The sequence below is a fragment of the Anser anser genome (genome assembly GCF_964211835.1).
Source record: "Anser anser genome assembly, chromosome: 11".
Classification (NCBI taxonomy): domain Eukaryota; kingdom Metazoa; phylum Chordata; class Aves; order Anseriformes; family Anatidae; genus Anser; species Anser anser.
The window spans coordinates 18736831-18762823 of record NC_139732.1 but is presented as its reverse complement, the minus strand read 5'-3'; the positions used below and the strand labels follow the sequence as shown (position 1 = coordinate 18762823).

At 40.7% G+C, this 25993-nt stretch overlaps 1 protein-coding gene across 7 annotated transcripts in view; it reads left to right on the top strand.

The window, feature by feature from the left end:
- The window catches only part of LOC310905406 (uncharacterized protein), a gene marked incomplete at its 5' end in the record, with an annotated part of 392143 nt that overhangs the window by 335285 nt on the left and 30865 nt on the right, over positions 1-25993 (top strand). For 5 of the 7 annotated variants that reach the window (XR_014588994.1, XR_014588995.1, XR_014588996.1 and 2 more), the window contains one exon: positions 6943-7002. Coding sequence is in view for 2 of the 7 variants with exons in the window: in XM_083851633.1 (XP_083707759.1) it covers positions 17744-17878 (135 nt within the window). Of the gene's footprint in view, positions 1-6942; positions 7069-17743; positions 17889-25993 lie in introns of those variants that run through there. The other 2 variants (XM_083851634.1, XM_083851633.1) reach the window with 2 other exon arrangements.

The window sequence follows — 25993 nt, the reverse complement described above, 5'->3', positions numbered from 1 at the left end:
ATTTTCCCTCACTTATATATGGCTCTCTTTATTGAATTTAGCTTGAGATAAATAAATGATCTGCCAGGAGCCTGGTTAATATTACTTCTCTGGGACCCATTTCAGGCCCAACTAGGCTTTTGCTGATAATATCTTTAAGCTTTTCAGTAGGGAGAGACATAACATTTGTTTCTGACAAGAACCCTATGTCGCCTTATCTGTTTCATTTGAGAGGCCGTCGACCTCAGCTTCTTTAGTTAAAATGAGAGCTTTACTGTAGAGGCTAAGTTCTTGAACTTGACTCTCTTCTTACAATGAGATTATATGTCCTGGTTGTAAATTTGAAGCCACACATGATATACAGTTATTCTTAGCATTTCCTGTTGATCACAGGGTGGTATCGATTGCCCTGCTTCTGAATCCTTCTTCTATTGGTTTGTGAAGAAATTCCATCTTTTTTATATTATTATTTTTCACCCTGTGATAATCTGCGAGCTTGTCAATGCACATTTACGTTTAACTTCACGCATTTGTTCCATTTGAAAATGACAGTATTTTTTCACAGTTTCTCCCTCCTCCTCCCTTCTTAGGAAGAAGGCAGCTTAACAAACCCATATCCACTTGGCTAAAAAATGAAAAGAGCAGTCTAAGAACAAAAGATTAACTCTTTCTGTGAGTCAGCATGCCAAGGAAGGCACTTGAATGCCTGAAATTCTTTTTATTACCATTAATAATTTATCTGCTGCTTCAGTGAGTCTGCCCTGTGCAGATACTGTTGGATGAGACAAGGCAGGGACAGGATGGAGTGGAGGCAGCAGATGTATTCAGCCTGTGCTGCAGTCCTGCACTAACTGCTTGGATACCTTGAACGGGGTATTTTTGTTATTTCTGGGAAGCCCTATCATCAGGTTATAGATTACAGTCAGACAGTTGCCATTTTTCATACAGTGTGAATTAGAGAAAATTAAACTCAACCACTTCTTATAAAGCCTGTCATAAATAAACTGGCTGGTGGTGTTAAATATAAGTCCAGCCACAGTTTGATTCACATTACGGAGAACAAAGAACATGTTCTGTTTTAACACTCCATCATCATTATTGTTATTTATACTATAGTAATGCCTAAAGGCTCCAGCTGAGTTTGGAGCCCCCATCTGCTAAATGCATAATCAGACTTGCCTCGGAGAGTTTACAATAGGAACAGGCAAGTCAGAAGGAGCAAGAGAAAACCCTATTAGACCTTCCCGTCCCTTTTGCTTTACAGTTGGAAACTGAGGCAAAAAGAAGGAAAGAGATTTGCTGAAGGCAAAATCTTTGGCTAATTTAGCAACTGCCAAGCAATCGTGTGAGTTTCTGCCAAGTGTCTTGATGTGAGATCATTTTCTACGGCTTTTTGGGGGGTCACCTGTCTCCTTTATGCTTTCCCACTGGGCAAAAGTTAGAAGATAAAATGGGAATGTGACAATAAATCTCTTTTATCTGATGTTGGAAGAATTCGTGGTTAGGAAAAGAGGCACACCCTAAATAGCATCTTGCATAGATTTCTGTAAACGAAGATATAATCTGTGCTCATATTAATTTTAATTTGAAAAATGTCATCTTGAAGTAAATAAGGAAAGTTTGTCTTTTTATATAATAGGAATAGTTTTGGCATGTACTGGTCATTTCCCATGTCGAATCAGAAGATAAAAAATATGGCACAATGCTCCTAAAAGACATAAAGGTTAATTTTTATTAAATCGGAAAAATAGGATAGTCATGTGACACACACTCAGTGTCAGCCCTGACCATTTCCTGCTTATCCTGAGAGACCGACAGGATCTTCTCACCACTAATTATTAGCTAAACTCTTCAGAAATTAATTTCACATACAATCACAAACACACCCAGCAGGAAAAAAAAGGGGGGAATGGCGGATATCAAATAAATTCCTTGCTGCCAATGAATGATAATGCATTTTGCATTTCTGCTGTGCTGCCATTCTAATGTTTCCCTGAGTACCCTGAAAGTATCGGGATGATATTCGCACACGCACACAAAGCCCAATTAAAGAGGCTTCATGCGGAGCTTTCCATAGAAGCCTGAATTAACTCCCGTGCCTTTGTGTATACACGATGTGTGAGCAGGGAGGGGAGGGGAGGAGGGCTGCAGCAGCCTTGTGTTAATCCCCAGAGCGACCTGGAACAACGTTGTCGGGGGGTTCTCACCACGGATTCCAGCAGCTTTGTTACCAGATTACTTCAATCTCCACATCTTCAATGTGATGTCCTGTCTGGGCCTGGAGGGGTGTGGGTTGCTTCTAGGAGAGGCAAAGCCATGGGACAGCCCTCCCCTCTGGCACAGCAGTGTCACCGCAGCAGGAAAAGCGGACGCGGATCACTGAAGATTTGCTCTCTGGTGGCTCTTCTTGCTGAGATCCTTCTGCAGTGGTGGTTTGGTGAGCCTGGAAACCAAACTGCTTCAGTGACTTGACCAACAGCTAGGGGGGGCTCAACTGGCAACAACCCCCTGTTGGATTTACAGGACATCCTTCCTGGCTAGGCAGTGACTGCTGGCTATTTCCCCGCAGTACTGGCAGTGACTATTACCAGCCGTGTGGCACTTGTCTGCACCTCTGTCCTTTGTTCGCTCTTCCAAGGAGGACTCATGATCCGTTTTCTCCTTTCCACAGAAGTGACTGTGCCACACAAGCCACATCTCTTACACAAAGTGGTTTCTTCATCTACTCTGAGGCTACCAGAGAATATAATCTTTAGCGTGCTGTTGAGAGCTTTTACAGCATTGCTGTCAGTACATCTTCGACAAGGATCTTTTGCAAACTTTGCCAGAGGAAGTGTACCTTCTGTATCTACCTGTAAATCTTGTCTGGTTCACCTGAACCACAGACTTCTTGGTATTGATACTTAGCCTCAGCTCTGTCCACCTAGATACTGAACGCTGCAGCAACTTCCCTGCTTGCCAGATATAATCTTTGCAGGCAATTAGACCCAGGCTTACGCTTTGGTGATAACTTTTAGCCCTTCTGCTGGAGTCACCCCCTGTACAGCTGATTTGGAGCAGCAGATCACAGCAGTGCTCCGGAGTTCACTTCAGCGTAAGGCGTGCAGAGCGAACCTGCCTTCTTCCTGGTGGTTCGGGAAGAGCGGTGCGGTGTTAGTCGTCTGCGGTATTCGTCACAGAGGCCTGGGCTCCAGCCAACTGCTCAATTCACGTTATTGGCTCAGCAAGAAAAATGCCACCGATGTTGACCTTGTCTTAAATATGCAGCCCCAATCCCTATGCCACCAGCTGTCCAGAGCAGCCTTTTAAAGACTGTATCTGCATTCTGGTTGCTAAAATTGTTTGGGTTTCTGTTATTGCGACTCTGTGGTCACAGAGAAGCAGATCCCTCAATAGCTTAGCTTTCTCATTAGCCAAAGGCACCACTCTAAGCTATGCTGGTACTGACAAGGCTGGAGAACAGGGCTCTCTTTAAGTGAAAAAGCACTGCCTTTTCCCCCTCACATTCGTACAAGTTACACACGACTTCTCATTTCTGTCATTCATCCTATTAAGTAAAGCCCAGATTGCCAAGTGCAACCTCATTTGCCAGTTTCCAGGGATGGCAAGCGTATATATCTGAATCATAAACCCTGAAGGAAGGGCCTTATCTGATGTGGTACACCAGCCTTAATGGGGCTGGTAGATGCAGCTGCATCACCTTGGGTAAGAACTTTATCAGAGCCTCTTATAAATAGCATGCCTGACGTTACATGCATTACGCCGAAGGACACAGGTGTTTATATTTACAGACCTAGTACTTACCTGCTTTAAGTGATTCTTTGGTGGTAAGATCTAATTGAGTAATGTTCTAAACTGGTTTAATTCAGTTTGAAATTCCAGCTCTGCAGCAAGATTTTGGAGCAAATGCGGTTTGACTAGTTATCGTCGTCTCTGCCTTACTTGTAGGATGGGGATGCATAATGTGGGGATGATGTAAGAGCAGGAATGCGAGTGAAGGAAGGCTTTCTTCACTCGTAGCCATTACTGCTGAACATGTTGTTCTGATGTTTTAGCCACAAAGGCCTACGTGTCCTTATAAATGTAAAATTTCCTTCTTTTTCCTTGAGCAGATGGAAGACTTAGATGGAAAGGAATAAAAACATAATTTGCCAGAGCCCTCAATTAATCATAATCAAGTTTGTGCATGTTATACTCTACAAGGGTAACAACAATGAAACAGAGGGAGAAAAGGATGCTTTCCTCAGGCAATTCTGAAGACATAAAAGCAATAAAAGAGCATACTTCAAAATAATGTGGAGATATATGACTGCACTAAATAAAAATGCTTCTTTAACGTACTGTAAAAGTAAAGATGTTTAGTTAGATTTATCATTCTTGTTACAGACGCAAATTCATCCCCTGGACTATGCCATTGGCTCTGAAAGCATCCAAGGGATGGTTAAGGCCCACTATTTTCTGTAATTACTCTACCATTGTTTCATTTGTTAACCAGCTAACTAGACTGTTCATTCTCTTTACTCCGAGGTAATGTATGGGACACCTTGATCCTGCATATACAGACTTTTTACGTTAATACTACATTTAACCCATTTTTTATTTGGTTTGCTTTGGTTTGCTTTTAGTTTGCATGAATTGCATCCAAACCTGTGAAACTACATTTTTTAAACTAGTTTTGCAGATAGCAACACGTTAATTGAAAGCAACCCCACTCCCCAAATCCTCACTGGATTGATTTTGAAACATTACAAACCAGTGACATTCATTTCTGCAGCCTCATTCAACCATTGCAATGAGCAAATGAAACAATTGTTTTATTTGTAAGAGGAGATTATCCCTTCAAGGCAGATAGAAGGATAGTGCCTACAGAACCCCATTTGCAGGCACAAAGAGCGCTTAGTCAATTTTTGGCAGTGATACTGAAGCTATTAGTTTTGGATATGAGTTCACTGATGTTCAGTGCTGTAGATTTCCAGTTAGTTCATGAAGGGCCTTTAAAATTACACACAGAGCTTCATTAATTGCCTCAGAAAAGCAGCTACGAATACCAGGCCCTCAAAGTGTCTGTGCACAGAATGGCCATTGATCTCAATGAATATTCCTCACTGGAGGACTGATCCTACCTCCTGGGAAGGCAGGCACAGTTTTTCCATTGGTTGCAGCAGGCATTGGCTCAAAGTACAAGAGCTTTTGCAAGATCGGGTCCCACTAGCTGCTCTCGGCCTATCTATCTATTTAATTATCTATGTATTTGTTTTATATGCACGCATACACACATACATATACATGATCTTAACTCGGTTTGTTAAAAATTTAACTCAAATTGGAGACCAATACAGGATACCAAAGATGGGGCCTTAAAAAGGAATGAAATCTAAACTTAGCTTTGAGGTCTTGAAGGGTTTTTTGGTCCTTTCCCAACTGAAAGAGGAGTGTTTGAACATTTCTTCTACACCTCACTATCTGTAAAAGAGAATTTCCTATGCCTTCCTTGCAAACTGCACAACCCCATGTGATCCCTGATCACAACAAATTGATTTATTTAAATAAAAATAATGATCTTCTTTCCTTTTGCCAGACCCAGCGGCAAAATCCCATGTAACCCTGATCAACAAATTGATATACTTATCTTCTTTTGCCCTCCTTTCTCGAACCCAAACAATACCACCCTGATCCCCAAGTAATAAGAAAATGATTTATGCAAACAAAAATAATTATCTTTCTTTGCTCTCCACCCTCTAACTGTATAATCTCAGCAGCTCCTTGTTTAACAAATTGATTTATTTAGATTAAACAAATGGTGATCTCCTTTTGACCTCTCTGGAGCACCCCAGTGGCAGGCTCCTCTCACTGTCACCACCTTCCCCATCCGGTTAGAGGGACGTATTTTAAAATATAGTAGCATTCCTAACTAACCTTGATACTTGGTGATGGCTTTAATCAAAGTTCACAGGAGCTCTGTTACCGTGCCATGACTTTGGGACACATTTTCTCTGAAAAATAATAAACGTAAATGGAATGTACCTTCCTCCATATTGTTTATGGCTGGGAAATCGGTTCCTTAAGAGGAACTCTGCAGAGGGTGACTCTGTGCAGCTTGTCTACGCAGTCTCCCCCGTTTAGCAACCCCTAAGTGCCTTTCCAGACAGAGCTTGAAAGCACTGGCAAACCCAGAGCACAAATAAGTGCTCCGCTCCCTCACCTAGAACTCTGACAGAGCCATCTAGTGCCAGCCTGCTCGGTGACAAACACCAGCAACAGCTGATGGATGAGATCATAAACTCAAAGGACTTCATCCATTAGGTTTCAAGGGTCTGTCAAACCACAGTTGGTATTGGGAGGACTCTGGCAAACCTTTCAGAGGTGAGAAGAGCAGCAGAATCTTGCTTAAGAGCCACTAACTAGATCTTTTGGAAAAATATTCTATATTTCCACATTTGAAAAACATTCCACTGAAGACTATAAATACATATATATATATATATGTTTATGTATGTGTTACTGTTCTGTTTTTATTTAAGATTGTATTTTCTGTGCTGTCCAACCAGTATCTCTGTTTTGTGCAGCTGCTACTTAAATAGTCATTTTGGCATTATACAGAATTACATAATTATATGTGCTTTAAGCAAAAGTGCAAATAGTCCCACTTAACACCTAATCATGTGATATCTGTTGTGAAATGCTGCTGGAGGAGCCAATAGATATGACTGTTACTTTGCTATTAGCTCTGGTTCTTTGGAGGCGAGTATGGACTGCAGCTGGAATTTGGCATAGATGGAAGAGGGATTATGTGATAGTGGGAGCCTGAGTGTATTGTATATAGAAACATTCCTTCCTCGACGAGTTTCTGGGGTGTGTAATACTCTGAGTAGGACATTGGTGTTAAACAGTCTTCCAGATTTTGAAATACTCCATGATTTTTTTTGCAGTTCATTCACAACTGTGTGTCTGCTTTGGTTTCAGACCCGCTTGAGTTCTCCAACAGAAGACAGTGACATGACACAAATGGTAGCACAAGGCTCTTACTGTTCCATTCAATAAGTGAGTCTCTGTGGATGGATTATAACTCCCAAAAGGTTGCAAAGAGAGGTAAGAATGATCGTATAGCACTGAAAATGTTAGTTCATTCCAAAGCCAGCAAGTTTTCATTCCTTTGACTCCTTCCCCTTCAAGGTACGGCACTCTTTGTGACCCTTTGGAAATGTATGGAAAAATCAATAAGAAAGATTATTTTATTGTCATTGGGAAATAATCTTTCTTTTTCAGTAATTTTAAGTAAGTTTTATAACGGTGGACATTGAATTGGGAATCACCATCTGAAAAACTTGGTCATGTCCTTTGATATGTAAGCTCTTCATACAAAATTCAAATGAAAGGGGAGAACATAAACTGATCAAGAAGTTGCAAAGTAGACATACAGACAGTTCTGAAGCTTTTCAAAACTCACACTTGTCTCTTCCTATTTTAAACGTTTTTTTTTTCTTCCAAAAGCCAAATAATTGAGGCTTTTGCATCTGAACACCTTTGCATATATAGTGTCAAAATGTGCTTGTATATTTGTTTCAGAAAATTCAATTTATTAGAGCTTTAGTCCCTGATCCTCATCTTGCATTACCTTTACTCCTGACACATAAAAGTACAATTGAGATGAGACTCAGATTATAGTGGTATACAAAAATGTTCCCATGGAAAAAAATAATAATGAAAAAATCTTGTTCTGAAAGAATGTGGAAGATTCTAGCTGCAGCCTTTTAAAAAAATTGGCCCTGTGTATTGGGTTGCCAGAGAGGCAAGTATTTCTCCTGCAGATGGGCTGGAATTAGTAGAACATGAAATAATGTCAATGATAACGGTAAGAGGATTAAACAGCAGTTCTGATGTTATTGAACGGTTTGCAGGGACCATATTAAACAGCCACATCAGTCCACAGGTCAGCCCTGCAGTTCTTCTACTGAGCAAACACAAACGTGGAGTTCCCTTTCATGGTCATCATTTCATGCCTTTGACATATCTTAGGCTCTTGGGACTCAGTGGTATATTTACAGCCTGAATATTAAAGATTCCCTTTTTTAGATTCTTAGTGGACACCAACGTTTAAATTGGTAGTAACAGGAAAGAGGAGGGACACTGGTGATGGTCTCCAGTGCAATACAAGCAAGTAAGGGAAAAATTAAGCTCCTGGAAAGTTCCCTGATGGGGAGCTTGATGGACTTTTTCAGTTGCTGACAAAAATTCTCCTTGAGGATCCAGTCAGTTTTAAATATCTTTTTCTTCTGGGTTGATCTTCCCTGCATTTTGCCAAAGCTGACTGTGAAGTTGCAGTGGTTGAATTTCACAAGGCTAGAGGACTTCGGCTCATGTCAGTGCTGCCAGGCCTCTGTGCCTGTTCAAAGTTTGTGTAGGTCTGCTGGGACTACAAATTGGCCAGAAGAAATTGAGGGAACAGTGTGTCTTACAATATTGCTGTTCCTTTTCTATTCCAACAGAAACTTTGGCAGTTCTTTAACATTTTCCTCAGTTTTTGTTCATCTGAAAGCAGGAGTTAGAAATGAAGAAAACAAATAAAGCAACTATGTGATAAGCAGTTTCCTTTTTTTTTTTTTTTTTTCTTTGTATAAACGCATGCATGCATATAGTAAGGAAACAAGGGGACAGATTTTTTTTTTTTTAATCTGAATGGTGTTACCTGGCTCAGTCCTGCAGTTTTCAAATAATGATATAAATACAGCTAAGCTATGTGTGAATGTAGCATTACTGAAAGTAAAGGTTATTGACAAAGAGTTCTTGTAGAAAGGAGAAGATAAATCAGCTGATAAATTACAGAGCCCTTGGTCAATAATTGTTTAATATGACACAAATTTTAAGTGAAATTTACAGCACACAACCACTCCACATGTAGCCACTTCTTCCTGGAAGATGAAATAAACATGCAACCAGACAGCATAGCAATGAATTACACTCAACCTCAGAAATGTTTTAGCATGTCTCCAAGAGTGGCTGCCTGCTTCAGTGATGGATTATAACTTAGCATGGGATCCCACAGGCATGGCAAGGTATTTATGTAGTGTTCTGATTGCTCAGACACTTGGAACAAATGTATAGCCAGTGCTAACAGGAATCAGAGTATCACTATCTCCCACTTTATTTCATTTATTTATATTTAGCAAGTGCTGGAATACTGCAAGCCACCAAGCACAACTGTAGCTGGAATATGGTTTCCAAAGCTTATTCACAGTAGCTCATATTCACAGTGGGTAATGGTATATTACTCCATAAGTAGTTCCATCGATTTCAGGGGGTCCATTAGTAGAAAGAGGTGCTATTTTGTGTAGCTGAGTATATCTCAATTTGGTCCCATGTCTGAGATATAGAAAGAGTTTGTTTACTGTTCTGTTTTTAAATGCATGAACAGTTTGAAAAAAAAATACTCCTGGTCCTCACCAAAAGGCTAATAATATTGCAAAATACTAATGAGGTAGGTAGGGAGCTGGTTTTGCAATATTTCATTGCTTTGCAGAAAACAATGCTACATGCTCTTTAGTTAGTATGTAGACAGATCTGCATCCCACGTGCTGTTTTCAGCTCTGGACTTAAACCAATCCAAAATTTCAAAGAGAAAAGTAAAAGCTGAGATTCACATCAGTAGCAAAGAACATCAGGTGATGTTGATTTAAAGAAAACATTAATCAATCCAGATTTGCTTGGAACCGGGCCCAGGTTCACTCAACAAGTTGGTGAACCTTAGCAAATCTTTCTGTGAATCTGTTCTGTGTTTTGACTTCGTAACATGATCTGAAATCATCTGAGTTTCATGTGATTTTGTTGAGCACATTTTGGAATGCTCACAGGGGGTGAATCCAGGGAAACACAGAGATGCTGTATTTTGCATGATGCGTTAAGGTAAGCTGTATTTCACTCTTACTGACACTCCTTGATACCAAATGGAAGAATGGTGTTGATACTGTCAGTGCAATTTTAAAAGAGGAGACAATCACTATCTGTCAACATTCCTGTGTCTACGGTAGTCTTTGATTCAGAGCCAAGAGACAGTTTTCAAATTGTATCCTAAATGATGGTAGCATATGTTTTGGACTGTTATTTTCCCCCCTGTTTTTGGTAAATGTCAGAATTTTTACTGCATAGACGGATACTGGAGTTCTGAGGAGGATGTTAAGCTTTTTGATGTGTATTGGTTTAAAGACATTATGTAGTGCTAGAAAAGATTAAGATTTTATTGTAAGCCTGTGGATAAACAACTTGTGTTTTAACTTTGTTCTGTTTGCATCTGATTTCATAAATAGATGTACACAACCTCCATAGCTGAACACGAAGTATTTAAGGTCCATCTACCTTGATCAGGTCAAAAATATGATGAGGTGGCATTTTCTATTCATTTTATTTCTCATCCGAGCTAGAGCCCAGAGCAATAGAGATGTGATACACTCAATACAAGAAGCAAAATCTGGTTCATCAGAGCGTGCCAATTTTTTGATTCAGTTTCAGAGTGAGCAACAGAATCATTTTTCTAGAGTTGGGATCTTGGAGAGAAAGGCTGATAGGAGGAGCTATTATTTTTTTTTTACACTGTTTTATGGCCTCATAATTGAGATACATTTGTAGATCAGTATTATGAGAGGTGGCCTAGGGAAGAGGAGCAGGAGGGTTCATGGAGGATGGGTCAGTGAGAGTAGCGTAGTGTCCTAGCATATATACAAGGTCAAACTAGGTTATTTAATGGTGTTTTCTGGCCTTAAACCTGAGAAATCTCTGAAGAGGGAAAAATCAGTCTGCAAAGGTAGAAATTAGGAAAACATATAACAGGCCGCAGCGTCCTTTAATGCCCCTGAGGTTCTGCCCCTCATAACCCATCAAACAGACTGTGTCACAGCCACAGATTGAATTGTCCTGTCGGTACACTTAGAAGTACAGTAGGAAGGAAAAACAGTTTGCCAATTGTACTCAAGCTGAAGCTGACATCTTTATTTTCCTCTAAAAGAGTTGTGTTTGCACCCGCTTGTATCGCTGCATTTTTCCACTAAGGTTGTCTGACTTATTTAACTTGACACACAGAGCACCCCTCAGAGGTCTTTGAGATTCAAACCAACATTGGAAGTGACAGCCCAGATAACGTAGGTAATCATATCGGACCTTGTGGGACTGCACTGACTACTTTTTAATTGATAATTCCAAGTTTCTGTAATAAATTTATTTCTTAATTATATTCACCATGTCATACACGGTAGCTAATGATTACCACTCGTTTAAGTTTGCAGCCTAGAAGACATGCTCCTCCCCAGCATGTAATCATGATTTTCCTTCCAAATTAAGATTTTCTGAGAAAGGAAATGAACAAAAGCTGCACATTAAATCCAATTCCTCCCAAATAAAGGAAGGTAAATTTTAGGTACTAAATTAGATAAGTGATTTTAATTAGCTGATCATTTCAGAAGGATCATAAAACATTTAAATAACACTGAAGTTATGTATATTTAAGCAGTTTTATAGAGAATTAAAGTCTTAAATGGTAAATTTAAAATGTAAATACAAAAGTCGATGGAGGAATGTTAATTGCTTTTTCTAAGTTTCTCACATAGGCTGGGATGTTACAAGGGGTATCAAGAATTACAGTCTTAGTAATAATGTGCCCAAGCCAAAGCTTATTGAAGTCCTTAGAATTTTTCCATGGATTTTAGCAGCCATTGTATCAAAACAACAAATGCCTTTAACCGTCCAACTTACAGTGAAAGTTGTGTGACTACATTATATCTGTGATGTCAATATTCTAAAATAACCATGTATTCCTACTTAAGCTTCCTTTTAGAAGCCAAGAAATTTAAGCTGACCTTACAAACTTACCCAGAACCCTTTGAAACAAGTAAAAATACCTTGGCAGGTAGTTTGCATCGGAAGAAATGCTTACATACCAGGAGAAGCTGTTATGTTTGGGCAATAAAACATGTCAACAAATTGGGTTATTGTGAATATGAAGTCTCACATGGCTGTCCATACCTCATTAATACTTTTACATTATTTTTTTATTCAAACAGATCGAATCAAAACTTAATTTTACAGTTTAGTTAGTCGCAATGTTTGAAACTTATAAATTAAAATCAGGGATAGTAAGGCTGAAAAATCATGATATGTGCATTTGTGTAAGTTCCTCATTTTAAATCTCCTGGAAATGAATATCCCATTGGAAAGAGGAGCTCAGAAAGGGGACAGCAGCAGGTTACCTTGATCCCCTGCAACTATTTGCTCTTCTGGGAGAGCACAAAAGAAGCAGGACCACATCTCCTCCTCCTCACCACCATGCAAGCATTTTACTCCACGCAGACGTAAGAATGCAGGGAACAGATGTGTTAAGAGCACAGTAGTCTCCTGCGCCCAAGGGAAAAATCACAAAGAAACAAATTTTTCTTCAGAAAAGATCCCCCCCCCCCCCCCCCCCGAAATGATTTATTTCAGAATTTTGTAGTAGATCACAAAGTGCAATGTTTGTTTTCATCTTGTCAGTGCTGAGATGAGTTTGATTGCCTTTTCTAGTGGAAAGCAGAGGGCTGTGCCAGCTCCGTGGCCGGCGGCCTCGGCGGTGCGCGGCCTACAGGTGCGCGGCCTACAGGTGCTGTCTGCCAGCGGCCTGCTGGGGCCCTGCCCAGCCTCAGGGGCTGGGGAGAGGTGTGTGCTCCTGCTTCAGGGCTTGCGGAGAAGCCACCCTACAGGCCCGGCAGAAGCACTACGTGAGGGTAGAAGTGAAGCCAGTGTAAACCCAGTCTTCCCTTTTTCTTCAAAGCGTGTAACATCCCCGTTGCGCACCGGCCGAGGCACGTGAGCTAGGGCTTTCCTCCGCCTGTTCCTTCAGCTGTTGAACGGGGACATTATTATGCTCTTGTCTTGGATGCTGAGAGGGTTAATTAATTATGTGCATGAAACCCTTTGAGATTCTCAGATGAAAGGTGGCTTTAGAATTGTTAGATGTTATTATAAGAAAAAAGAATGATTTTATTGCTTCATGTTAATGGTTAACATCTGCACCACAAAACCTGCTTGATCACATAAAGATTCTACTAAGCATTTAATCCTAATTTGCAGGCTGATGCATATTCATTTTATTTAGAAGATTAATTTAGTCATCAAAGGTTAATCTGCCTCGGGTTTGTAATTAGACAGAGCGGTGACTTGGCGTCTCTGGGCTCACCCAGGTTTCACTGGGGTTTTGGAGTGGGCAGGGCTGTAACTGTCACCGATTTTCACTTCCAGCTAGCACTCAGAGAAGGCTTAATTTCTGGAGAAAGTAAATGGTGAGTGCTAAAAGCCCCGGCCAGTTCGAAGATGAAAACGGAAAATAGAAATGCAGGCAGATGAACAACCCACTTCGCCAATTTCAGAATGCTGGTTTAATTCATCCCCTGGCAGGCATACTCAATGAAATGTCAGAGGATTAAGCGAGTGTTTTTGTATGTATATGTAAAAATTTTTAACAGATTTCATACCGCTTTGCTGCATGAGTCCTGCCCCTCTTTCAATGTTGCTGATTAGCAGTGTGCAGAAGGATTCTGAGATGAAAGATTGGGAGGTTTTCTGCTTGAAATCTCAGATTTTAACTTTTAGCTGATGCGACGTTGTTAGAAGACTATACAATACATTCTGTAGCTGCTTGTCCCTCTGAAAATTAAGCCTTTTATGCTCAAGGCCATCTTCTTTAATGAAAAGTCACTTAAGAAAATGTGGTCCTTGTGGAGAACAAAAATAATGTTTCCTTTGCAGGTACACCAGAAGGCATCTTTAATTACTGTTTATAAAGCTGGCTATTACTTAAGTGTGAAGAATTATTAGTGGCATTGTGTTGTCTTTTGAAGTAAGGAAGAACAGTTGCTTCTTCTTTGTCATGTCCTCACCTCTCCCCTGCTGCAAAGCAGTCGGAGCAGTGTGATATAACAGGGTGTGTACCGCATGCTGCTGGGCTTTAGAGACGTCATTAGGTAGCGAGATCCCGCTGCAAACACAGGCAGGGTGCTGGGAGGCCAGTGTGACATGGAACATGCTCATCTGTACTGTGCTAGCATGTCTGTGGCGATGCTGTGAGCAGGGAGAGGATTTTCAAAGGGTACCTGTGTGACTTCGGGATCCAGCTCACAGCAGGTTGGATGGGGGAGTTTTAGCGTAGTAGATAAGACTGGGAAATTGCAGGTGAAAAACTTGCAAATTTTCAGTTTGCCCTAAAAAGATTGTTCTACCCCATGTAAAATCAATACATACTGGAAAATAAGTGCTATAAATGTAAATCATGATACTAGAATTTAGGAAGTTGGCAAACTTTTTACGTTTCAGTGCAGCTTGGCTTTGACTGGGTTCAGAATCCAGATTCTAGGGAGTTACTGCTTTTTTTTTTTTTTTCCCCAGCACAGTTCTCACATCTCTGTTATGATTTGCCAGATTTCCCCTCCTCTTTCTGGTGCAGAACCTCAAGAGCATCCAAGAAGGGATTTTGGAGGCCATAAACAGTTCTTAATTGAGAACAGACCCAAATCAAGTTAAGTGCCAGCTTGACTATCGGAATGTAAATGAAACTCTTTTATTAAAGCATTGTATCTTAATTATTATGAGAACAAGTGGCCTAACATGAGAAAGCTTTTAACGTAGCAGTTATTTTCTTGAGAGCTGGTACGTTGATTCTGAGTGGATGGTTACAGCTATGGCTTCTTGTCTTTTCTGCTTTCATTTTTACTTGTTCTGGTGATGGTTTACTGGCTTTCATTTGGACTTGAGGTGAACTTCCAGCTCGCTGATAAACTGAGATTGGTTGAGCTACTGCACCTGAGGCCTGTTGTGAAAAGCAGATTTCCTATTTCCAGTTTAAAAGGCTGGAGAAGTTTTCTTCGTGTTTTGAAGGAAGTTAAAAGTGTTTTGGATTGATGATTTGCAAAGCTAGGACATGTTGCTGGGTGACCCATTACTTGTCAACTGTAAATACTTGTCACTTTGCTCTTTACAGCAAAGATAGCCAGCCATGCAATGAGAGAACATGATTGCCATTCACTACAGCGACTGAAAACAAAAAGAAAAAAGAAGGCAGGAATACATGTCACTGTAAGCAAGCATTGAAAAACAGTGTTAGTTACTGTTATATAGTTCAAGCCTTTCTCTTCTAGCCAAGAAACTGGGAGTGGAATAAACACACACGTTTGCCACAGATTTTAGACTGCTTCTGCTAACTTAGTCGTGTACTCAACCTGAGCCTTTAGTGTCTTCACTTGCATCTTAATTTTGAGCTGATTTGTATGAACTGCAGATAGGTACCACTAAAATGTGGATTGTGAGCTTCATCTGTCATCCCTGCTGCTATATCATTGACTTCAGTGAGCTTCCAGAGGAATGAGTTTGGCCGCAAGAGGATGTGAACTGTCAAGAAGACAAACCTCTTTGTCATCCATTTGAAATGTTTGTGGGAAAGAATATCCTAAATATTTAGCAGGTTGTGTAATTTGAGAGGCAACACAGTTTTTTTTTTTCCTCCCTACCTTTCCATTTTCTTTATTTAATAAAGGAAAACCTTGCCTTAGGCCTAGTGTGCTTATGATGGGGAAAAAATATCTGCCAGAATCTCCATTATTGCTCAGGCCTGTATATATTGTTATTGCTCTTGTATTTGTAATAGCAAAAGGTGACCGCTCCTCTTAAGAAAAATTCCGTTTGCAGAAAAATGCCCTCTTCCTTGCACCTTTCAAACCCAGCACACCAAACAAGAAGTCCAGGAGGGTATATGTTTGTAAAGTTAATGCAGCAGCGCTCATAGCAGTGTACGTGTAAGGACTGGACCTACATGCTGGGCATTGCAGTGATGTGCCTGGGTGATGCATGTCTTAGAATCAGGAGGTAGCAGAGAATTCATAAAGCCAGTTCATCTTCTTCTCCCTTGCACTGTTTTGGAAGTAAGCAAAGCCACACAGACAGCCCTCTTGGGGTGCCAGTCAAATCTACCACAGCCCACCCTCGCTTTGGGTGGACAGAAGCCCTAACGTGGATCGTCAGTGCTGCAAACTTCAGACATCCCCACAAAGGTCCCCTATTTCAGCACTTCGTAAAGGCAGCCAACAGATTGCTTGCGTCAACCAGCTACAAAGATCTCGCCCCTTCATATTTTGACTACAGGGAGCTGCAATGAGTCAGGCTTGGGTGGAGGGGGGAGATCCTCCACCCAGATTGCTAGCTCAAGCTTGCCACTGGTTTATCTTGTGCTCTTAGGCAACGTGTTAAGTTCTACTTCTGGAAGACCTTGGGGTTAAAATCTTAAAGCAAAAGTGCAGAACATCACAAGTACATATTAATGGCCAACAGCTACCTGTTGAATTTTTGTATGTACTAGGACCCTGATAGACACCCCCGTCTGTTAACCGAGGTGTTTCACACTTGATCCATTAAAAGGTGTGGCACAACACTCATGAATTCTGCTGAGCATGGGCAATATTGTCACTGCTCTCAGTGGATCCATTCAATATGTGTGCATAATGGCAAGTTCCCAGTGTATATGTAAACATACATGTTTAGGCATCATTGGATTTGCATAGTGCTGTCCACAAAAGTCAACATTTTAAGGCTTTTAAAGCATACTTAACATTCCTCCTTTGTGCTTGACAATTCTGAGGCAGACTCTTGTTGACTAGGATCATCTAGGCTGTAGGTCCCTGGCACTGGTGTTGTTATCTCAAATGGGTAGATTACGGTTCCAAGACCGGTTGCTGGTACCTTCAAAGGATGAGAAACCAGCACCTCCTTTGGCTGGCAAGGCTTCTGTGCAACTGAGGGCTTCTCTTTCCCAGCAGAAAGGACTGTGCCTTCTGCCTTTGCCCTTGCCTAAGGGTGAGTCGTCTTTATTACAGTTCCCCTATGGGCACAGGAAGTGATATTATATAAGAAATCATTTTGCAACCCTATTTCTACTAATCATTGCCACTCCTACCATAATAACAGACAGATGCAATATTCACGATTCATGTTTCCATTATTTTTCTGCTACAGTTTGCATGTGTTTTCCATTTAATTACAGTATATGAATTTCAGCTCTCTCATTTTTTCCCTTCTCACATTCAAAGTTGAATTTGATATCTGTGATATATAGATAGGCCTGTGGTAAATCATTTGATGCACTTTACACTCTTCAGGCTGAGTCTCTGCAAATCTCTTAAGTGCTCTGAACGTTTTCCAGTTTTGTTTGTAATGCAATAGTATCTGGGATACTATTGTAGTATCTGCACAAGATAGAAGAGTAGCACAAGCATTTAAAGACCTTTGCTTAACAACAGCAACAATGCCAAAAACGATCGTAACCATTTATACTTTTCAGAGAACTCTTTGCACTATTATATCTCAAAACAAATTGCAGAGGAAGAAAACTGAGGTGCAATACTATGAGATGACCTGGATACTACCAACAGAGTAGTGACAGTCCTCAAATAGAAACCAGATTTTTGTGACTGATCTACTCAATGGGAAGCATGATTCAAAATAATTTATACGGGAAGAACTTGTGGTGTGCTACTTGTCAGATTCTTTCTTTACCAACATGTATTACCACGTTTGTATTGAGCATGCTGTAAAACTTGAGAAAGGAAATTTCAGGTCAAGTTTTATATGGAAGAAGCCAGCTAAAATAGAGAGGTACAGAATTTTCAGAGAGCCTTTAGTAAATGCTTATTCATGCAATATTTAAAAATGAATTATTGGAAATCTTACTAACAGTGGGTTCTGCCTCCTTCTCTCTTTTCAGGCTAGAAAGAGTGGAATTATGCTCCCAAGAAGAAAAATCCAGAGTAAGAGCACGGGTTTAATGGACATACTTTGGATTTACACCAGCATCCTGAAAGCAGAATCGTCCCCTGTAGATGTGGCAGTATCACTGTAGCTCTCTCCAGGTAATACACAACCCTTGTTTTTTTCTGAGTGCAATCATTACTGATTGCAATGATTTCTGCGGATCCATTCACTGTGTAAATGACACACTTAAAAAAAATAATGAGTGAATGCCCACTTAGTTTTCACAACTGCCCACAAAGGTTGTGAAGGCTTGATATACTCTATTGAGTAAATAACCATAAATAAAACAGGCTGTTAAAAATCTTTAACTATGCATTGTGCCATTAAACGATACTGTTTGGAAAGAGCTGTGGTGTTTGGGAAAAATTATACATGTTTTTAACAACTGTCCAAATATATATTTACACATACTTTCAGATGTACACAAAGCTATCTCTACAGCAACTCTTGGGGCCCTAAAAGTTTTATTCAGCATTCTTTGAGTATAGTGTTTTTAGTAGCTTAATCACCACAAGGAGAGGGAGGTGGCAGCTAATCATAGGGAGAAATGCTGATTTCAACAGAGCAAGAATATGAGGATGTCTTTGAACCTAAAGGCTAGGACCTGCAAAGTCACTTGTAGCTTACTTCTCCCACAACCTTCAGCAGCAAATGGCAAAATACTGATAAAGGATGTATGTAACATTCTTCTGTAATGAGTGGACATACATTTATAGGTCATGCAGGTTTTTAATACCTGGTTGTTTAACCAGGTTAGTAAAGAGGTTTTCTTTTTTGCTGTCCTAGGTCAGTTCTAGCTGGAACTAAAGCTATTATCACTGTTTTACGTATTTATTTGTTATGTGTATGTCATCTATAATGCAGATATTTTGTGTTTCTGGGTTCCCTAGACTCAGAATATTGGAGATATTCGGTGTCCTAATTCCTATTCAGTCCAGGAGCAGCAGAATCTCTGGTCTTCTTCTGGCTTTGTTGTTTAACATGGATATGGTTTTTTACTTGAAAGACAAAATTTCTTCAGATAAGGGACCTTGCTTTCCTGCTTGCCTGTGATGTTATCGAGCAATAATCCTTGTTAAGTAAGGATGAATGTTCAAACATGATCAGGCTGGTGAAATATCTTTTTGGCTGCAGAGGAGATCTGGCAGAGTCTCCCTCCACCTTTGGATCACTTTGTAGATCTTACTTTCACTGGGCAGTTTACTTCTGAGTGGGGTGAGGGTTTGTGTATGGGGTCATCAGCTTCTCCCTACTGCTGAAGCACATGAGGCACCACCTCAGACTGAGATCTTACCTGCACCTATCTGAGAATAATGCTCTACAAAGACATGTTTTAATTGTAAAGCTCTAGAACCAAATTCTCCGAATCTGTGTCAGCTGAAAAGGTGTTTTGGATTTCACCAGCTTGTTTTATTGCATGCTAGAGAGCTCCTGTATTAAGAAGACTTGTCTTAAGCAATCCTCTTAGCATTCCTGTGAGAGGTGGTTACATTTTAAATACGGTAAGTCAATCTGTCCTCCACGTCTCATGGGCAACCTGATCAGGCCCCATGGGGCAAAGTTAATAGAGTCTTGCAATATCTAAAGTGCCCCTTTACAAGCGACACCATTCACTTTTGGGTTGTGCTACTCATTTGCTAATTCCTGTCTCCTTGCAAAATGTTTGAGGTAGTTCTCCGGGACTCTGATTTCTCCATTTGACTTGTTAGGAATGAACATGGCCCTGTGTTTTTGGACAGTTGTCAATTTAACCAATTAAAAGAACGTCTTTGGATAGTTATCAGAAGCTGGAGCTGAAAACATGTTTGCAATTACTGATGACATAGCTGTTTCTATTTGCTGCTCTCTCTTTTAATTCCAGAAAGTGATATTTTTTTTGGCAGTAGATATGAGAAAATATGTCACTGTGTATAATTACAAAATGCTGTTCATTTCTGTCTTGTAACTGTGGGGGGTTAGTTGGTACAATACATTTGGTTCGTTCTTGGCTCACTCAGCTGCATGACACACTCTTAAGTATATTATTAATTATCGTGTTAATATTCATTACCATGTTAATTTCCATGGGATCATATAATTCTACATGCCTCTAAATTGATGTTCAAGTGTATATGCAAGCATGAAAAACAATGAATGATATCCTAGGCGTTTCTACTAAGCCTTAAATAAAATCATATCCCATACCTTCTCCTCTAGGAGAATGGTTTTGTTTTTTTAAAGAGACTTTAACCCCACCATGATATTTGCTACAAAACAAGGTTCATCCCTGTGAATGGGCTTTGCACAGAGCTGCTTCAAATATTCCTTGTGCTTTCAGCCAGATTCTGAATACAAATCCTCAGTACTAGCTTTACTTCAATTTCCTAGATTGCATCTGCCACCTCATCAGAGCAGTCGGACTGTTGAACACTAAAGAACCTGTATAATATTTCTGGTGGCTTGTATTTTTCACTTGATATGTAACAAATACGTGAATAATGGCTCTATAAGAATCTGTGAATTTTTCAGTAGATAGCAAATCGTTTTGCAAGAGAGACTTCTACTAGAAACAGCAACTTGCAAGCAGGAAATTTTGGGATAAGTGGTGAGCCTCAATTTAAATGCCGGTCACCCAGAGATTTATAAGAAAAGGCTTGCTGCATGGGCTACATAACATTGCAGATATTTCAGGTTCAGCCTCCTGTGAGCAGTGACCATCCTTACTTGGAGCCACTGAAAGCAAGGGAAATGTTCTATTATTTCTGAATCTGTATCAGACTTCTAATGTGTGTGTCTGTGTGGAAGCACGAGGGCACATAACAGCTAACAGAAATGCTCTGGTTTTTCCAGAGAGCAGGTCCGTCTAACTCACAGTTGTTCATTTCTGAAAACACCTTTGATTCGGAGGGAGTGCACCTACTGCAGCATCTAGGCTATCGTGTGTGTGTGTGGTTTTGGTTTTGTTTTTTTCTCTAATTCCAGGGAAGTTTTAAAAAGTTTCAGTGATACTCACTATCCACTTTTATTTCTCATATCTTAGGGAACTCACGGTGTTAAGGGAAGAGAGAGGGGTGGCTTTAGCTTCTTGCCTCAGCTGGTGGGTTGCTGTTCTTGGGCAGGCATAAGGGCAATGCCATGAAACTAGGTTGGGGCCACAGCACTGAGAATTTTATTGTATTGGAAAGAATAGCTCATTGCCAAAGTTCCTGTAGAGCAATATATCTCAAGGTCAGTTATGCTGCACAATCTTCTCAAAACATACATGTAAATAAAAGGTACGGGTTTAGCTCTGTTGTCATGGATGTCTTTCCCCAAGTAAAAGTCAGGGCTATTGTGAAGAAAATTCCCCTAAGAAGCCCTGCACCTGTACACTTAGAGCTCCTGTTCTCAGCTGGGATTTAGTAGTCTTGGTTCTAGGTGGCAGCAGAGCCCTTCTCAAACCCACCGAGTCGTGTGGGGTACACCTGCCCTCTGTAATTACGTGCAGAGATCCCCAGATAGGCTGCCTCCGTAAGCAGCACGGCCGCATCAGCCTGTTCAGAGAGCAGAGCTTGTAGAGCAGGGGCACTGCTGCACCGACAGGTCCATGCCGCTGCTGGAGCGAGAGCTGCTGCCTGTGCAAGGCTGTGCAGGCAGCTCTGCTTCTTCACAGATCCTTATTTGTTTCTGCAGAAGTTGCATCTTTTTCTGTACTTCAGCTCCCCTTCGTAGGGCAGGACTCTCCGGCACTATGTCTTTCTGTCTGCAAATAGTAGGAGCAGTTTTGGGCACAGATGAAGCCTACCAAGCATTTGTGTATTGCCTACCACAGCGAGCTCTGCTCTTCTAAGAGACATCAATATGCTGCTAAAATAATAACAATAATGGTGATAATAATAATAATAACAGTTATTTGGTCAACAGGTTGTATTCAGAAGTCATAAGGCTTATTTTAGGCTATCAGACCTATTTGAACACAGCCATTTAGAAATGTGAAATCTAATTCAGTATATTTATATACTTCTTTTAAAGTGAAATTAGCATTTCATCTGAAAATAGTAATGGAAAGAAAATTGCTTGGTCCAGCAAGGTATATCAGAGATTCATGCAACTGCATTTAGACGTGATGATAGAATAATTGTTTTCCATCAAGCAAACCAAAGAAGAATCTATAATAAAATTTTACAAGTTAGCTGCCACTAAGAATAAACTCAAGAGCACTATATGAAATGAATTGGGTGTTTTAACTGAATCTTCTCTCAGGACAATAACTCTAATGTAGAGCCAAGGTCTGAGGAGGTCACCTGCAGAAAGCCCTCCTGGGGCATCTCAGAGGAGAAAGGAAATATTCTTCTCCCTGTCAGGTTCACTTCATGTCCTAATATGTCTGAGGATGTGCACTGAAAATGTAATACACAGTCACCATTATGAGGGTTCAGATAACAAGGGTCATTAAGAAATCTCTGAGGATAACAAACTTAACCCTGTATGAACTTAAGGATCATGTCCTGCTCCTAATGCAAAGAGTAAGTCAGGTTGATTGTAATTGTGACTGAGCTAAAATGTCACTTACCATTAGAATCTTCTTTATTTTTTAATCGCAGTATTTCTCTAAAAATATATGTGAAAATTCGTAACTGGCATCTACCAAACATAATCTGTAGTGATCTTTTTCAGCACTGTATGGAGGAACATCTGGATTTCCTATTAATGAAACATTTGTCATATCTGCGATTCAGTGTGTGCATGAATGGGGTGTGGTAATTCAGTGCAGGATCACAAATTAAAATACGTATTGAGAAATCTCCCTGTTTGTCATCACAAGTGTTTCTAGCTCCACGGGCTCTGTTCAGGCCCTGGGGGTAAAGCAGGGTGTATCGCGACTCTTCCCAAGTGCAGAGGATGATGTATGCTTTCCGAAGAATGCGCAATACTCCCGGTTATGAATAATCGTAGATAGTATTTTGCTTTCAGTATGCGGCCTCGCATGCACCTGGATGCACCAGGGCGAGGTGCTCAGAGGAGGTTTTGGGGGATTCCCGTGTTAGCCGTGTGCAGTACCCAGTGCAGAGGGCTTGGAGGTGTCCTGTCAGTGACAGCGTGAAGGATTCCTTACTGTTGGAGCTGTGAAAATCCTTCCCCAAGCATTCCCAGCCCTTTATCAAAATGGAACCTTTAAAGCCTGTCTGTATCAAGCATGGAGGCCACTTTAAGTCCCCCTGTCCAAACCCCTGTGCTCCATCCTACAGGTATGCCTCCGAGCCTTGAGCCTCAGCTCCTGTACATTTTTGTAGCTCCATTAACTGGGATGCCATCAGTTTGAACAATTACAAATTACGATGATATTAAAGTATCCAAGCAGCATTTGCCAGAAGTCAGCAGGGACAGGAATTATCACATTCTTTGCTCTCCAGTCATGCTGGGGCTGTTCTCTTGGTTCCTGTGCCCCACATCTTGCATGCGGAAGCCAGGTTGGCAAAGATCTGATTAGCAGTTTTCCTTCCGTGACCTCCAAAAAGTTGCTTATGCCAGTGAAGGAGCTTGGCTAAAGCATAGAGTTTTCAGTATGTTGTGTTTGCTTAAGGGGATTTAGGTACTTACAGAAAACTCTACGTAGATATTGACTAACTGCAAGGATTGTGGATGAACTTTATTTATTTTTTTAGCTCTCCTCCTAACTCAGTTCAAGTCAGTCAGGCTTTTTGGCTTGATAAGTTGGGGAAGTCTTTTGTTCACAGAAAAAAAAAAAAAAAAAAAAGGATCCCTTGGGTATTTTTCAAGAACAAGAATGATAGAAGGAGCGTTCTTTACTTTACAGCAGCTTCAGTTGTTTGTGCCCATTTGTCAGTAGCATCCATCTCTGCATCTCTGAGGTAGTGCCAGGGTGTTGCATACAACAAAGCCATCTCCTTTCTCTTGGGACCAGGCGGAACTTTTGTCTCATCGGATTTTGTTTCTTAGAAACATTTTTTTTGATTCCCGATGATTGAGTGAACTGGCTAATGGCTTATTTTCTTCTTTTTTTCCTCTTTGGCCACTGCACACACAATTATATTCCCTTTTTTGTGTGATCCAAGCTGTAGTTGCTAACTGAAGGCACTAAGCAGCATAGTCTCTGGGATGCTCATAGACACGTGATTTCTGGGGAGAGGCAAAATCTGAGTCCCTGTGAGATGGGAATCCCTGCTTTCTGTGGTCCCGTGATGAAATAGACTCAGCCTAATTCTCCTCTCTGTACAATAAATCAAAAATTATTTTCTTGGACTAAAAAGGGGTTGCAAAAAGATAAAACTAGCGATAGGAGACTTATTGCCCTTCTTTCTTTAGAACATGCAGTTGGTTAAATTCCTGCGCTTCTCAGATAGCGTTGAGCGTCATGCAAGTGGTCATTCAGTTTGTGGGGAGTGGGATACAATCAGGATGCTAATGTGCTGTGAGTGCAGCTGTTTCTTCCTTGATGTCACCATGCTTTGACTCACCTTTGCTGCCAAGGTATTTGCTCACCTTTCTCCATTTGTAACTCAGATCTATACCTGCACGCATTTGCAACTGAGATTTGTACAAGGCAATTTTATGCTTGAAAAGGGAGAATCACTTTACAGCTATACCTGTTGTCTGTGTAAACGTATTGAGGCTTGACATCCTTGCAAGAATTCCTTTCACTCCGTGCCTCTGGTTCTCTTTGTCAGTACGAAACAGCACATGCATAGTTCTAAGTGCTGAAAATCAAATATTGACGTGATATATCACCTTCTTCCCCCCAGTGCTCTAAATATGGCTCCACTTCGAAATTACGTGCGCTACAGAATATTCAGTTGCAGCATATTGTTGGCATACAGTTTTTAAATTGTTAGTGTTTGGCAGCCCTTGGTTTTTAAATTCCTACTGATCACAAGTAGCTGGCACTAATCAGCTCCAATAGAGTTATGGTACTGTGTACCTTCTTAAATGGCTGGAGTGCAGATATACATCTAAAACTCCCATTTATAATAGCCACATGCCAGAAACACTTTACTCTGAGTAGGGTTTTTATTTTACTTTTTACATCTCTCACATTTTACATCTGGTTCAACAGTTCTGAAGGAAACTGCATCTGATGTGATAGCAGGAGATCTATATCACACATCTCAAAACCTGCCAGAAATGCAATTTAAATATAGTTTTGGACAGAGTAAAAAAGTATTATTGGTATCAGATGTCTGGGCAGTGAGAAGTTGAGCTGTGTCTCTGCTTGATTTTTTTTTATTTATTTTTTTTGCACAGAAGGAAATCATAAGGTGAAGTCCTGGTTCTCCTGGTTCTACTTAAACCAGGGAGAGCTTTCCCATTAATTTCAGTCGTCAGAGTTTCACCTTGCAGCTGTGAAGCAACTACCAAGTTCAAGTAAAACTGTATAGTCTGAGTGGTGAAGGCAGACCTAAATATGGCCTTTTGCAGAGAGCAGCAGAGATTGGCTTGGTTTTTCAGTTTGGATAACTACCACCTGTGCTGCGTCACAGACTTCAGAGAGAACTTTTCCAGTATTTGGATTCACCAAAAGTTTGGGCAGGGAAAGCTGCTCCTGGTGTATCTCACTTTATTCCAGTTTATTTTCATGGTGCAAGCGTAGAAATACCTGGAGTTTCAGATAACCTAATTTAAGTCAGTAGGAGTTTTATGCCTTGCTCATCCGAGAGTGCGCATACCAGCAGAACTGAGCTTCTGAGTTTTGTCAGTCATTCATCGGTAACGACAGAAAGCAGGACATGCTCGGTGCGCCTCTCCCAGTTAGCACCTCCTATGGCTCGGGTACGAAGGGGCTGCGTGCACGTCATCTGCACGTTTATTTGGGTTTAGTTGCTTGGAAATAAGACTGCCTGCACTTTCAGTAATTACAGCTTTAAGAACGTCGATGCTCAGGGTTTGGTGATAGTCAGACCTCACTGAACCAGGGCACTGAAAACTGCTAACAGCATCTGTCGGTCAAGGGGTAAGGAACATTTTCAGCCTCTTTGATGTCAACAATAAGCCAAAGCACATATGGAAGTAGCCCAGCTGAATTCTTGTGCCAGATGGGTAAGAAATGTCACGGCACTGAGTTGGGGACTGTTTGTGCAGACAAAGGTTTACTTTATTATTACTACCATAATTATTATTATTTTATACCCCTGATCCCCAGTGAAGGACCAGGGCCCCAGTGTGACAGGCAATGCGAAGACACGTTCCAGCTTTTGTTTTGAAGCACGCTACATTTTTGTCTTATTAC